Below are 15,065 nucleotides of genomic sequence, written 5' to 3' on the forward strand. Positions count from 1 at the left end.
ACATACTCTAATAGAAAGGAGGAAGTAAAGAAGTCTCAGGCCTGGTAACTTCTATTCTTGTGTCATTCTTTTGAGAGAGTTAAGAGTTCTTTTTGTATTTTATTTTCCTATATCTTTGTGATTTGCAGATTCATTCTAATGAAGTAGTAGTTCTTAGTTGCCTGTTCAGTAGTTAAGAACTATATAGTCAAAGTGTGGGAAACTTGAATTCCTTCCTAAATTCATTACTGATTTGCTTTAGAGCCTTGGGCAGTTCACATAATTAGTCTTGTGTTGGTTTCCTTGTTTATAAAATGGCATTAAGGATAAAATATCTCATACTTTCACTCCTCTGTTAAGAAAAACTTTGTCCCAACCCATCCTCTCCTGGCCCCTCCATCAGGACGCACACTACTCCCTACTCCCCACACACACCGAGTCACACAGTGCACCGTGAGGGCTCCAGCAGCACCCTGTGTGCCTTCCTAGGAAACCCCACACTCCACCCACCCCCACTAGGCCCTGGCCCCAGCTTGTAGGCACACCCCCTTCCCCAAAAAAAGAAAAACTTTGTAAATACGAAATGGTACATAACTAGTGTTGATTGTAATAATTAGGAATACCTTGAAGTTTAGATTTGTTGATTTAAAAATGGAAGCCTACTATATATACTTTCTAAATTTCTTAAAAAGTTATTTAATTCATAAACATTGGCATATCTATTATGTGCCAACCATCATGTTAGACATTGATGATTTCAAGATGAAGAAAATAACAGTCTTTGCCATTAAGGAATTAATAATTTTGCAGGTGAGATAAACACTAAAAGCAAAAAATTACAATATATTGTAATTAATCCTGTCATAGAGGTGTATATTAGTGCCATGGAAGTATAAAGAACTATAGGAATCATCTGTTAAGAAAACAGAATATTAGTGATTCTTACTGATTCTGTTTATTTGACCAAGTGGAATGGTGTTTTAGGGGAGATGATAGTGATCCTGTTTTACAAAAATACGACTGTTGGGCTTCCCTGGTGGCGCAGTGGTTGAGAGTCCACCTGCCGATGCAGGGGACAGGGGTTCATGCCCCGGTCCGGGAAGATACCACATGCTGTGGAGTGACTGGGCCCGTGAGCCATGGCCACTGAGCCTGCGCGTCCGGAGCCTGTGCTCTGCAACGGGAGAGGCCACAACAGTGAGAGGCCCGCGTACCGCAAAAAAAAAAAAAAAAAAAATACGACTGTTACATATAATTAATTATCTTACAGATATAGTGGACCCTTGAACAACACAGGTTTGAGCTATGTGAGTCCATTTATATATAGATTTTTCTTCAGTAAATATGTAGTATTGTAAAAGTACTACACGGTCTGAGGTTGGTTGAATCTGCAGGTGCAGAACTGTGGATACAGGGGCAACTATAAAGTTAAACAGGGATTTTTCACTGCGGGGAGGGTTGGCACCTGTAACCCCTGCATTGTTCAAGGGTCAACTGTAATAAAATTTTACAAAATTATAAAGTAAAAACTATTTTTTCATAATTAATGAACTTAGCCTGGATTATGAAAAATTAAGCTTTTCAACTTAATAATTTTATAAGTCACTGTGATTTATAAAATCAGGACAGTTTGTATATTTTTCGTGATCACATAATGCTGTAATAACTAAAGAGGGTAGTGTTCTCAAAGCCTAATGTTAGTTAGAATACAGGAATTTCTTGCTCCAAAAAATAATTTCAGGGTCAGCCTAAGCATAAACTATTAATGTATTCAATATTAAACACAGAAACCATTTTTGATTCCTACCTGTCAATAAACCAACCTTTAAGTGATTTTTGAGTATTATTATTTTTTTTAACTTGTTAGAGTGTAGTGAAGAGTCTTATATATAAGTTACTGTTCATAGTCTGAAGTTTGTACTTGAAGTTTCTTTATAAAAGATATCAGGATAGAAGATTTGAGTAACAATAAGTAAGTAGTCACCAAATTTCAGCCATATCAGTTGAATGTAATTTTGTGCAAAATAAGAAAGTATAATGTAAGCGTTACTGTTTTGTTAGGGGATAAACACATAAAAGCCTGGTAAAAATACTACTAGTATAAGTGGGAATACAAAGTAGGCCTGTCTAGGATTTCATTAATGATAGCAAACATTTGTATAGTACTGTATACACTATGTGCCAAGTTTATAGTAATGTTTACTAACTCATTTAGTTCTCCAAATAATTATGTGAATTGGGTACCATTATTATCCCTATTTCCAGATGAGGAAACTGAGGCACAGGCAGGTTAAGTGATATGCCCAAGGTCATACAGCTGGTAAATTGGGAAGCTGGGATTGGACAGTTTGGTTACAGGTCCATGCTCTTAACCATTGCACTATGCTATTCCTTTTCTGAAATTATAATCTTTTCTCAACAAGGGCATTGTCCTGTGGGGCAAGCCCTAGGAGGAGTACTGTGCTGACGTTGAGTACTTTGCTTCCTAGCACCCAAGGGTAGTGGTACTACCATTCATCTAGCTTCCCAAGCTCCTGCCTCAGGTCTACTGTTTGTAAATCTTACCTGTTACATTTCCTAAATATCTTCCAGCTTTGTTAGTTCCTCTCTGCTCTTAATGTTTCCCCTACCTTGATCCTGACCCTCAGCATCTGACACAGCAGTTTCCTGGTTGGTCACTGTGCCTTCTGTGTCTCTCCACTATTAGTCTTTATTCAAGGCAGCAGAATTTTTTAATCTAAAATCCTTATCAGGTTGATTGCACCACTACTAGGATTTTAAAATGTTTAATAACACCCATTCCCACAAGATCAGGTCCAAACTTCATCATGGCTTACAAAACCTTTCTTTCCCCCAAGATGCTTGGAAGAAAAATAAATTGATTTTTCCATCTTCAACCCTCTCCACTCCCCTCTGTACCCTGCAGTGCCATAGTCCCAGAAGGCTCTCTGAATATACTTTGCTCTTTTATGTCTCCCTGGCCTTTTTCCATGCTCTTCCCTTTATCCAGAATGCACTCTCCTCCTCTTTGCCTAGTAAAGATTTGCTCATCCTGCGAGCTCCAACTCCTATAGTGTCTGTAAATCCTTCCCTGACCTCCTCAGGTGAAATCATCTGTTTCCTGTGCTCGCGATGTAGTTTATACCTACTTCTAATATAAAATTCATCATTTTGTATTATTGTTTTTGTCATTTCTTTCACTAGACTTTGGGCATCTCATATTACATACACTTTTTTTGACAGGTAGGTATTCAGTAACTATTTTTGAATCAATGAATAAATATATTAAATTCTTAAAACTTTTTCCATAGGTGCTGCAGATGATTACAATAGAATTGGTTCTTCATTATATGCTTTAGGAACTCAGGATTCTACAGATATATGCAAGTAAGCATTCTGATTTAAAACATTAAATATAAGTAAAAGAAAATTTTTGTTGGCAGCTCAGGCACACACAATACTTCTGACCCAGCAGGCATTTTGGAATATTTTTGTCAAAACGCGTTGATAATATGGAGCTTCTTTATAAACTTAGGTCAGTGTCATTCTTCTCTTCCCTTTCCCTCCTTTTTTTTTAAATCTGAGAAATAAAAATCGACCTTAGTATATATAATTTTAACATTTACAGTGTTTCATTTGATGAAAATTTGCCAATTTGTTTGTGTGAAAGAGACAGAATTTATGTTTAAATGTTCTTAGATTTTTATAATGTTTATTATAAATAAGAAATGCTGTTTTAGAATTAGAATATATATATATACACACACATATATATACACACACACGTATATGTATATACACATATACGTATATATACACACACATACACACATACATATATATATATTTCGTTGGAGGCCAGATTTCAATGTACCATAAATAATCTTAGTTGCTATAATGTTTAAACCCAGCTCTCTATTGAAAAATAATTCAAACACATTTTAAAAATTTTAAGTGGAAAAACTATTTTCATAGTCCATGCCTTTCTCCAAACCACATCCTTGAACTTTTCTATAGTATATCCTGTCTCAGTAGACATGTCAGATCCAGTTTTTCAGCAAAACGCTAATTAACATGCTACCTTCCCAAAGAGTTAGTTCTTAAGTATTTGATAAGAAGGAAAAACGTCAACTTTGCCATGTGTTATCTTTTATAAACCTCTCAAAGCAAGTTCTTTTTAGTAATGTGAAGTTCATAAAATTCATTTTAGCTTTCAATAGTATTTGCCCTAATCCAAATATAATGTCATCGATAATTACATATTTTACAGGATACCATTTAATAGTTTGGCATGGGGATATTTTTTTAGTTGGTGTCAGCGTTTGAGAGATGGGCTTTTTAATTAATAGTGAAAGTGGGGGCTTCACTGGTGGCCTAGTGGTAAGGACCCTGGGCTCTCACTGCAGTGGCCGGGCTCAATCCCTGGTTGCAGAAGATCCTGCAAGCTGCCTGGTGTGGCCAAAAAACAAAGTGAAAGTGAGCTATGAAATAGAGATTGGCTGTTCATTTGTGTTGTTTTCCAAAACAAAGCAGCTCCATTTGAAAGTATTTAAGACATAACTCTTTGGATGTCATTGCCCTGTACTTCCGTAATAATTTAAAGGTATGGTTTTATTTAATATTATGTGGCATATTACCAAAGGATATCGAGACAGATTTTTTAAGTTTTTAACATATGGCTTAGCCCGCCACCTTGAAATGGGAAGATTTTCTGTAATCGTATGTCAAAAGGAATCTGTTACATGGGTGGACGTACAGAGATTTTTGTTGAACTAAATGAAGTCTTCAGTGAACAAGACAAATATTGTAATGAGGTAAGAATGTTCATTATTAATCTGGTTTGGGGTATATTCTCTGAACATTTGAAATAGAAAATTATTTATGATGAAATATTTTTCCCTTCCAGGTTTTTCCTTAAAGTTTCAGAACTTTTTGATAAAACAAGAGTAAGTACTAATAATTAACCTTTGGGAGTCTAAATCTCTGCAAACGGTAGTGTTTAACTTGTTGGGCTGTGTTTAACTTTATTGAGGAAGATGAGTTATACTTCAAAAGGTTGAAGAGGCAGTTTTAAATTTGGAAATAATGAGAGTTTTTCAGGAAATTTAGTTTTTGTTATGGTCTTTTGGTATATGTGTAAAAGTTCATACTCTTGATCAGAAAACGTGTTCATTAGGAGGCTGGGTTTATTTTTATGAAAGATCATTTTTTTCCTGGGGCTTTGTAAGCTAGAAGAAAATCTTAGATTCACTATAACTTTACCAAGATTATTGCTTTTGATCCCCCATGACACCCTGCTTTAAAAAAGAGTTGTATCAACATAAGACAAAAATATAACTGCAGAAAGTTTTCATTCATAGTAGTAATAATTTAATACTGATATAGTCTTGGTTTTCAGGGGTCATGTTAATTTATGATCATTCTATCTATCAGTTGATAGTGAAAATGTTTACTAGATTTGTAATGGTACTTAGCTGAGAGTCATGGTGGCTAGTCCGTTGTAGAAATCAGATTTCATCATGACCTTGGCAGTTGAGTAGTGGAGACAAGTTGAAGAAAAGGAGATACTCTATCACAAAGGAAAAAGTTCTTAAATATGTAAGTAAATGTTATACTGGGGTCCATATAGCTCATTATTCTGCTTTGATATTTGTACCAGTGAGCATTTTCTGGGAAGGTATAGTTGTTTTTGTGTGCGTGTTCATTTATATCAAAAGAATAGGAATCTATCACAAACAGCCTTATGTGTCAATTCTTTTGGAAGCAGATGTCAAGGTGGGATTAAATGTACAAGAGATTTATTGTGAAAAACAAAGAGGAACGAGCAGGAGTAGACAGGAGGGGAGCGTTCCGATAATAGTGCAGGTCTACACCTGCAAAAGGAGAGGGAGAGGAAGGAGAACTGTGTAGGAAGAGTTTCAGACTATAGCGCAGTCCTAAGAAAGCTTTGTCCACGTCAGAGGGGAGTGCCTGAGCCAGAGCTGCCCATTAGAGGAGTTCTGCATCAGGCAAGAATGGGCTGGGTGGGGAGGATGGAACATAACTTTCGTATGAACATGGTTCCAGATCCAGAGATACTGCAGTTGGGGCTATCAGTCAACTGTGCTCCTTGCAGCAGACATTCCTCTTGGAGATCTGGGTGGCACATTTCCATAGCCCCAAAATTCTTTATTTCCTTTAGCATTTGCACGTTGTTCTGGTTATTATTGCTGTGTAACAAACCATCCTAAAATCAGTAGCTTTAAACAGCAACCATTTTAGTATGCCAGTGAACTCTTTGGTTCAGGAATTCTGAAAGGGCACAGCAGGGATGGCTTGCCTCTGCTCCATGATGTCTGGGGCCTCAACAGGGAAGATATGAAGGCCAGGGCCTGGAATCATCTGAAGGCTCTTTCACTCATATGTCTGGGGGTTGATACTGGCTATCAGCAGGAACTTCTGTTAGGGCTGTTGGCTGTGACACCTACATGTGGCTTTCCCATGGAGCTGCTTAGGCTTCTTCACAGCATGGTAAAGAGGTTCCAAAAGCGCGTATCCCAAATTATGGGAAGTAGAAGCTGCTAGTTTCGTTAGGCCTGGGCTTGGAAACTGGCGCAGCATCATTCCTGTATTGGGCAAGCAGTCTGAGAGCCCAGATTGAAGGGGAGAAGACACATACCCTACTTAATGGAAGGAGAGAAGCCCTATTTAAAAGCACTGAACATCATCTAGCATGTCAAGAAGTTCTGTAAGTTTGTTTCTCCATAAAGAAACTTCAAGATTTTTTCAGAACTTTTTATTAAAGTGTATTATACATGTAGAAAAAAACACATAACAGAAGTGTACAGCTCAGTGAAATGTCACAGTTTAACACACTCATGTAATGAACACCCAGATCAAGAAATGGAACATTACCAGCAACTCAGATGCCCTGTTCCGCTTCAGCTGCCTTCTGAGTCACCACCTCGGCTGCAAGGCTAACCACTGTCCTAGCTTCTAACAGCAAAAATTAATTTTATTTTCATATTTTATGTAAATGGATTATGCAGTATATATCCTTATGTCTGGTTTCTTTTACTCAATATTACATATATAAGATTCATTGGTGTTGCATGTCGGTATAGCTCCTTCATTCTTATTGCTGTATAGTTTTCCATTGCAAAAACATACCTAATTTTATTATCTTTTCTACTGGTAGGCATTTGGATAGTTGCTAGTTTGGGGCTCTTTACAAAGAGTACTGCTAAGACCATTCTTATTTATCTTCAGCTGAACATAAGTATTCATTTCTGTTGAGTGTATGTAACTAGGAGAGGAAGTGATGGTTCATAGGATATCCATGTGAAAAGCTTTTGTAGGTACTGCCAAACTGTTTCCCAAAGTGATTGTAACAACTTACATTCCCACCAGAATGAATGTGAGCATCTCACTGCTGCACAAGTTTGTAATATTTGGTATTTTAGCTGTTCTGGTGGATGTGTAGGGTTTTTTTAATTTTAACAACAATTTCAGAGTCGCAGAAAAATTGCAAGAATAGTACAAAGAATTCCTCTACATGTGTCACCCAGATTTTCTTAATGTTAACATTTTCTACATTACTTAAAGTTCTTTTATTCCCAGAAGTCCATGTTTATTGTTTTTTGCTCTTTGTGCACATTTCTCTCTCTCTTTTTTAAAGATAAGAATCAATTTTAACGTACCAGGACTTCCCTGGTGGTCCAATGGGTAAGACTCCACGCTCCCAATTCAAGGGGCTGGGGTTCAATCCCTGGTCTGGGAACTAGATCCCAGATGCCTTAACTAAGAGTTTGCATGCCTCAAGTAAAAATCCTGCACTTGGCAAAAAAGATCCTGCATAATGCAACTAAGACCTGGCACAGCCAAATAAATAAATATTTTTTAAAAAAATTTTTAATGTACCAATATGATTATCAGTGATTCTCCATACTGTCATCAATATCTAGTATAGAAAATGTTCCCAGTTGTCTCATAAATGGCTTTTTACGGTGGACTTTGTTTGAATCGGGATCCAAACAAGGTTCCCACATTGTATTTGGTTGACATGATACATTCTTCTTTATTCTCTGTCTCTCCAGACTGAATGAAGAGTTCTCATCTTTTTCTTTTTTATTTTTCTTTTTTTTTTAAATCATCCTTGTTTTTATTTATTTACTTTATTTATTTTTGGCTGCGTTGGGTCTTGATTGCGGCACACAGGATCTTTTGTTGTGGTATGTGGGCTCATCGTAGCGCAGGCCGGCTTCTCTCTAGTTGTAGCACATGGGCTTCTTGCTCGTTGTGGTGCTGCGGGCTCCAGGGCATGTGGGCTCTTCGTCGCGGTGCACAGGCTTCTCTCTAGTTGTGGCATGTGGGCTTCTTTCTAGTTGTGATGCAGACTTCTCTCTAGTTGTGGCGCACGGGCTCCAGAGCGTGTGGGCTCTGTAGTTGTGGCACGTGGGCTTAGTTGCCCCGTGGCATGTGGGATCTTAGTTCCCCGCCCAGGGATTGAACCCTTGTCCCCTGCATTGGAAGGCAGATTCTTAACCACTGGACCACCAAGGAAGTCCCGAGTTCTCATCTTTTTAGTCAGACTTAATGTTTTAAAATTGTTTTCTGGTTGTCCACAGCAGAAGGATTGGTTTGAATTACCTAGTCTACTGCTGTTGCCAGCCTCTATTACTTTATAATCATGTGTACATATCAATTGCCATTGAAATGCATAGAGAGAAAAATACAGGTGAACCTGAAATATGATATTGAAACTCATTACAGCCAAGAACTTGAGTCAAATATAGAATCCTTCCGTAAATTCACTAATCTGTTCATTTTTTTGTCAGTTACAAAAAAAAAACTAACAGACTAACAAAAGAGAAGGAAAGGAAACTTAGTTTAAATAGGAATTGATACTGTAGTTATTTATAACTAATATTTTTACAATAATTAAGAAAGAAAACACTGAGTATAGAATGTAAGTACTGATTAAATACCCAATTTTTTCCCCTTTTTCAGAAAATAGAAGCCCGAGTGTCAGCTGATGAGGACCTCAAACTTTCTGACCTTTTAAAATATTACTTAAGAGAATCTCAAGCTGCTAAGGTAACTATTCTTTTTTTTTAAATGGACTGCTTTACAAAAGCCATCATCTCCTTAGAGGTTGTTAGACTTAAGATTGTTAAAGATGACTTATCTCTTGATTTTAAATTATATTTTTAAGTATGATTTTTTTTTCTCCTTTTATAAATTGTAGGTCAGGGAACCCCACATAAATGTTTCCTCTATAAACTCCTGATAGAATTTGTCTAGAAATTTTTTTTAATTGAATTTGGTATATTTAGTCAGGTGAAATACCTGCAAAAACAAAAGTAAAACCCCCAAATAACAGTTGTACAGCTAAAGGATTCCTAATTTTGTCTATCTAAGTCCTCTATTGAGGGTGAGAGAACCATAAAACAGAGAAGTATGTTTTATTTTAAGGCATCTCAAGTTTCCTTTTGGAAATCTATGTGCAAAACTAAAACTCTTACTAATCAAAAAAAAGTTTAATAAAAACATCTAAAAAGCACTGAAAAGTTAGTGGCTCAGATACTCCAAATTCCATGTTAATTTATAAATTGAGATGTTGTACAGAAAATTCCCATCTAATCATGGGATTGCTGGGTCATATGGTAGTTCTATTTTTAGTTTTTTAAGGAACCTACATACTGCTCTCCATAGTGGCTGTATCAATTACATTCCCAACAACATTCTCCACACCCTCTCCAGCATTTATTGTTTGTAGATTTTTTGATGATGGCCATTCTGACCAGTATGAAGCGATACCTCATTGTGGTTTTGATTTGCTTTTCTTTAATGATTAGTGACGTTGAGCATCCTTTCATGTGTTTGTTGGCAATCTATATCTTCTTTGGAGAAGTGTCTGTTTAGGACTTCTGTCCATTTTTGGATTGGGTTTTTTGGGTTTTTTTTGATATTGAGCTGCATGAGCTGCTTGTATATTTTGGAGATTAATCCTTTGTCACTTGCTTCGTTTGCAAATATTTTCTTGCATTCCAGGTGTTGCCTTTTCATCTTGTTGATGGTTTCCTTTGCTGTGCAAAAGCTTTTAAGTTTCATTAGATCCCATTTTTGGTTTTATTTCCATTTCTCTAAGAGGTGGGTCAAAAAGGATCTTGCCGTGATTTATGTCATAGAGTGTTCTGCCTATGTTTTCCTCTAAGAGTTTTATAGTGTCTGGCCTTACATTTAGGTCTTTAATCCATTTTGAGTTTATTTTTGTGTATGGTGTTAGGAAGTGTTCTAATTTCATTGTTTTACCTTGTAGCTGTCCAGTTTTCCCAGCACCATTTATTGAAGAGGCTGTCTTTTCACCATTGTATATGTTCTTGCCTCCTTTGTCAAAGATAAAGTGACCATATGTGAGTGGGTTTATCTCTGGGCTTTCTATCCTGTTCCGTTGATCTATATTTCTGTTTTTGTGCCAGTACCATACTGTCTTGATTACTGTAGCTTTGTGGTATAGTCTGAAGTCAGGGAGCCTGATTCCTCCAGCTCCGTTTTTCTTTCTCAGGATTGCCTTGGCTATTCAGGGTCTTCTGTGTTTCCATACAAATTGTAAAATTTTTTGTTCTACTTCTGTGAAAAATGCCATTGGTAGTTTGATAGGGATTGCATTGAATCTGTAGATTGCTTTGGGTAATATAGTCATTTTCATGATGTTGATTCTTCCACTCCAAGAACGTGGTATATCTCTCCATCTGTTTGTATCATCCTTGATTTCTTTCATCAGTGTCTTATAGTTTTCTGAGTACAAGTCTTTCGCCTCCTTAGGTAGGTTTATTCCTAGGTATTTTATTCTTTTTGTTGCAGTGGTAAATGGGAGTGTTTCCTTAATTTCTCTTTCAGATTTTTCATCATTAGTGTATAGGAATGCAAGAGATTTCTGTGCATTAATTTTGTATCCTGCTATTTTACCAAATTCATTGATTAGTTCTAGTGGTTTTCTGGTAGCATCTTTAGGATTCTCTGTGTATAGTATCATGTCATCTGCAAACAGTAACAGTTTTGCTGCTTCTTTTCCGATTTGGATTCCTTTTATTTCTTTTTCTTCTCTGATTGCCGTGCCTAAAACTTCCAAAACTATGTTGAATAATAGAGGTGAGAGTGGGCTCCCTTGTCTTTTTTTTTTTTTTAAGTGAAATGTGATTTATTTCAATGTTTTTTGTTATTTTTTTATTTTTGACTGTGTTGGGTCTTCGTTTCTGTGCAAGGGCTTTCTCTGGTTGTGGCAAGCGGGGGGCCACTCTTCATCGCAGTGTGCAGGCCTCTCACTATCGTGGCCTCTCTTGTTGCGGAGCACAGGCTCCAGACGCGCAGGCTCAATAGTTGTGGCTCACGGGCCTAGTTGCTCCGCGGCATGTGGGATCTTCCCAAACCAGGGCTCGAACCCATGTCCCCTGCATTGGCAGGCAGATTCTGAACCACTGCGCCACCAGGGAAGCCCCAGCTCCCTTGTCTTGTTCCTGATCTTAGAGGAAATGGTTTCAGTTTTTCACCATTGAGAATGATGTTGGCTGTGGGTTTGTCATATATGGCCTTTATTATGTTGAGGTAGGTTCCCTCTATGCCCACTTTCTGGAGAGTTTTATCATAAATGAGTGTTGAATTTTGTCGAAAGCTTTTTCTGCATCTGTTAAGATTATCATATGGTTTTTATCCTTTAATTTGTTACTATGGTGTATCACATTGATTTGCATATATTGAAGAATCCTTGCATTGCTGGGATAAACCCCACTTGATCATGGTGTGTGAACCTTTTAATGTGCTGTTGGATTCTGTTTGCTAGTATTTTGTTGAGGATTTTTGCATCTATGTTCATCACTAACACTGGCCTGTAGGTTTTTTTGTGACATCTTTGGTTTTGGTATCAGGGTATTTGTGACCTCGTAGAATGAGTTTGGGAGTGTTCCTTTTTCTGCTGTATTTTGGAAGAGTTTGAGAAGGATAGATGTTAGCTCTTCTCTAAATATTCGATAGAATTCACCTGTGAAGCCATCTGGTCCTGGGCTTTTGTTTGGTGGAAGTTTTTATTTTTTTGTTTTTTTTTTTTTGGTGGAAGATTTTTAATCAGTTTCAGTTTCAGTGCTTGTGATTGTTCTGTTCATATTTTCTGTTTCTTCCTGGTTCAGTCTTGGAAGCTTGTACTTTTCTAAGAATTTGTCCATTTCTTCCAGGTTGTCTATTTTATTGGCATACAGTTGCTTGTAGTAGTCTCTCATGATCCTTCGTATTTCTGCAGTGTCAGTTGTTACTTCTCCTTTTTCATTTCTAACTCTGTTGATTTGAGTCTTCCTTTTTTTCTTGATGAATCTGGCTAATGGTTTATCAATTTTGTTTATCTTCTCAAAGAAACAGCTTTTAGTTTTATTGATCTTTGCTATTGTTTCCTTCATTTCTTTTTCATTTATTTCTTATCTAATCTTTATGAATTCTTTCCTTCTGCTAACTTTGAGGTTTTTTTGTTCTTTTCTCTAATAGCTTTAAGTGTAAGTTTAGGTTGTTTATTTGAGATTTTTCTTGTTTCTTGAGGTAGGATTGTATTGCTATAAATTTCCCTCTTAGAACTGCTTTTGCTGTATCCCATAGGTTTGGGGTCATCATGTTTTCATTGTCATTTGTTTCTAGGTATTTTTTGATTTCTTCAGTGATTTCTTGGTTATTTAGTAGCGTATTGTTTAGCCTCCATGTGTTTGTATTTTTTACAGTTTTTTTCCTGTAATTGAAATCTAGTCTCATAGTGTTGTGGTCAGAAAAGATACTTGATACAATTTCAATTTTCTTTCAGCTGTTTTTCTTTTTCAATTTTCTTAAATTTACTGAGGCTTACAGAGGCTTGATTTTACAGAATAATTTTACTGCCCCAGAAATCCTGTGTTCCATCTATTCACTCACCTTCCTCCTAACCTCTGTTGATTTTTTAATTGCTTTCATAGTTTTGCCTTTTCCAAAATGTCATATAGTTGGGTCTTTTCATATTGGCTTCTTCACTTAGTAATGTGCGTTTAAGTTTCCTCTATGTCTTTTCATGGCTTGATAGCTCATTTCTCTTTAGCACTTAATAACATTCTGTTGCCTTGGTATATCAAGTTTATTTATCCACTGACCTACTGAAGGACATCTTGGTTGCTTCTAAGTTTTGGCAATTATCAGTACAGCTGCTGTAAACATCAGTGTGCAGGTTTTTGTGTGAACATAAGTTTTCAACTCCTTTGAGTAATAAATAGCAAGGAGCACAATCACTAGATCGTATGATAAGAGTATGTTTAGTTCTAACTGTCTTCCAAAGTGCCTATATCATTGCATTCTCACCAGCAATGAATGAGAGTTCCTGTTGCTTAACATCCTCACCAGCATTTGGTATTGTCAGAATTGTAGATTTTGGCCATTCTAACAAGGTGTGTAGAGGTATGTCGTTTTAATTTGCATTTCCGTGATGACATTTGATGTGAAGCATCTTTTCACAAGCTTATTATATGCCACCTCTGTGTCTTCTTTGGTGAGGTGTCTGTCTTGAAAAAAAAGGTCTATGGCCGATTCTTTACTTTGGTGGTTAAGTTTTAAGAGTTCTTTGTGTATTTTGGACAGCAGTCCTTTTTATCAAATATCTTGTAAAAAATTTTTCTTGGTCTGGTGGCTTGTCTTCTTGACACTGTCTTTTGCTGAGCAGACATTTTTTATTTTATTTTATTTTCTTCCTTTAATTTTATGTATTTATTTATTTTTGGCTGCGTTGGGTCTTTGTTGCTGCGCGTAGGCTTTCTCTAGTTGTGGCAAGTAGGGGCTACTTTTTGTTTTTTTTTTTTTTGCGGTACGCAGGCCTCTCACTGCCGTGGCCTCTCCCGTTGCAGAGCACAGACCCCAGATGCGCAGGCCCAGTGGCCATGGCTCACAGGCCCAGCTGCTCCGCAGCATGTGGGATCCTCCCAGACCGGGGCACGAACCCGCGTCCCCTGCATCGGCAGGCGGACTCTCAACCACTGCGCCACCAGGGAAGCCCCAGGGGGCTACTCTTTGTTGCAGTGCGCAGGCTCCTCATTGCGGTGGCTTCACTTGTTGCAGAACGTGAGCTCTAAGTGCGCGGGCTTCAGTAGTTGCAGCACGCAGACTCAGTAGTTGCAGCACATGGGCCCTAGAGCGCGCATGCTTCAGTAGTTGTGGCACATGGGCTCAGTAGTTGTGACACACAGGCTCTAGGGCACGTGGGCTTTCCATAGTTATGGCACACAGGCTCAGTAGTTGTGGCTCACGGGCTGTAGAGCGCAGGCTCAGTAGTTGTGGCGCACAGGCTTAGTTGCTCTGTGGCATGTGGGATCTTCCCGGACCAGGGCTTGAAGCCATGTTGCCTGCCTTGGCAGGCGGATTCTTAACCACTGTGCCACCAGGGAAGTCCCAGCAATTTTTAATTTTAAAGAAGTCCAACTTACCAATTATTTCTTTCTTGGATCATCCCTTTGGTGTTGTATCTAAAAAGTTATCACCACGTGCAAGGTCATGTGGATTTTCTCCTGTGTTTTGCATTTTACATTTAGGTCTATGATCCATTGAGTTAATTTTCATGAAGGGTGTAAGGGCTGTGTATAAATTCGTTTCTTTGCATGTGGATATCCAGGTTTCCCAGCACCATTTGTTGAAAAGATTATCTTTTCTCCATTGTATTGCTTTTGCTCCTCTGTCAAAAGATCAGTTGTCTGTATTTGTGTGAGTCTAGTGCTGGGCTCTCTATTCTGTTGTATTGATCTATTTGTCTGTTCTTTGACCAGTACCACACTGTCTAGATTACTGTAGCTTTATAGAAAGGTTTAAAGTAGATAGTGTCAGTCCTCTGACTTTGTTCTTCTCCTTCACTGTTGTGTTACTCTGTGTCTTTTGCATTTCCACACAAACTTTAGAATCAATTGGTTGATGTCTACAAAATAACTTGCCAGGATTTTGATTGGGATTATGTTGAATCCATAGATCAATTTGGAAAGAACTGATTTTGACAATATTGAGTCTCCCTATCCATGAACATGGAATATCTCTCCATTTATTTAGTGCTTTGATTTCTTTTA

General features: G+C 37.6%; 1 protein-coding gene across 2 annotated transcripts in view; it reads left to right on the plus strand.

Moving 5' to 3' along the window:
* SNX6 (sorting nexin 6) overlaps window positions 1-15,065 on the plus strand; it is a 54,734-nt gene that overhangs the window by 29,731 nt on the left and 9,938 nt on the right. The window contains exons 9-11 of one of the 2 annotated variants that reach the window (XM_079914287.1): window positions 3,291-3,366; window positions 4,886-4,925; window positions 8,968-9,054. In XM_079914287.1, the coding sequence (XP_079770413.1) occupies window positions 3,291-3,366; window positions 4,886-4,925; window positions 8,968-9,054 (203 nt within the window). The remainder of the gene's footprint in view (window positions 1-3,290; window positions 3,367-4,885; window positions 4,926-8,967; window positions 9,055-15,065) is intronic. The other variant, XM_079914288.1, reaches the window with a different exon arrangement.

Source organism: Stenella coeruleoalba (genome assembly GCF_951394435.1).
Source record: "Stenella coeruleoalba genome assembly, chromosome: 2".
Classification (NCBI taxonomy): domain Eukaryota; kingdom Metazoa; phylum Chordata; class Mammalia; order Artiodactyla; family Delphinidae; genus Stenella; species Stenella coeruleoalba.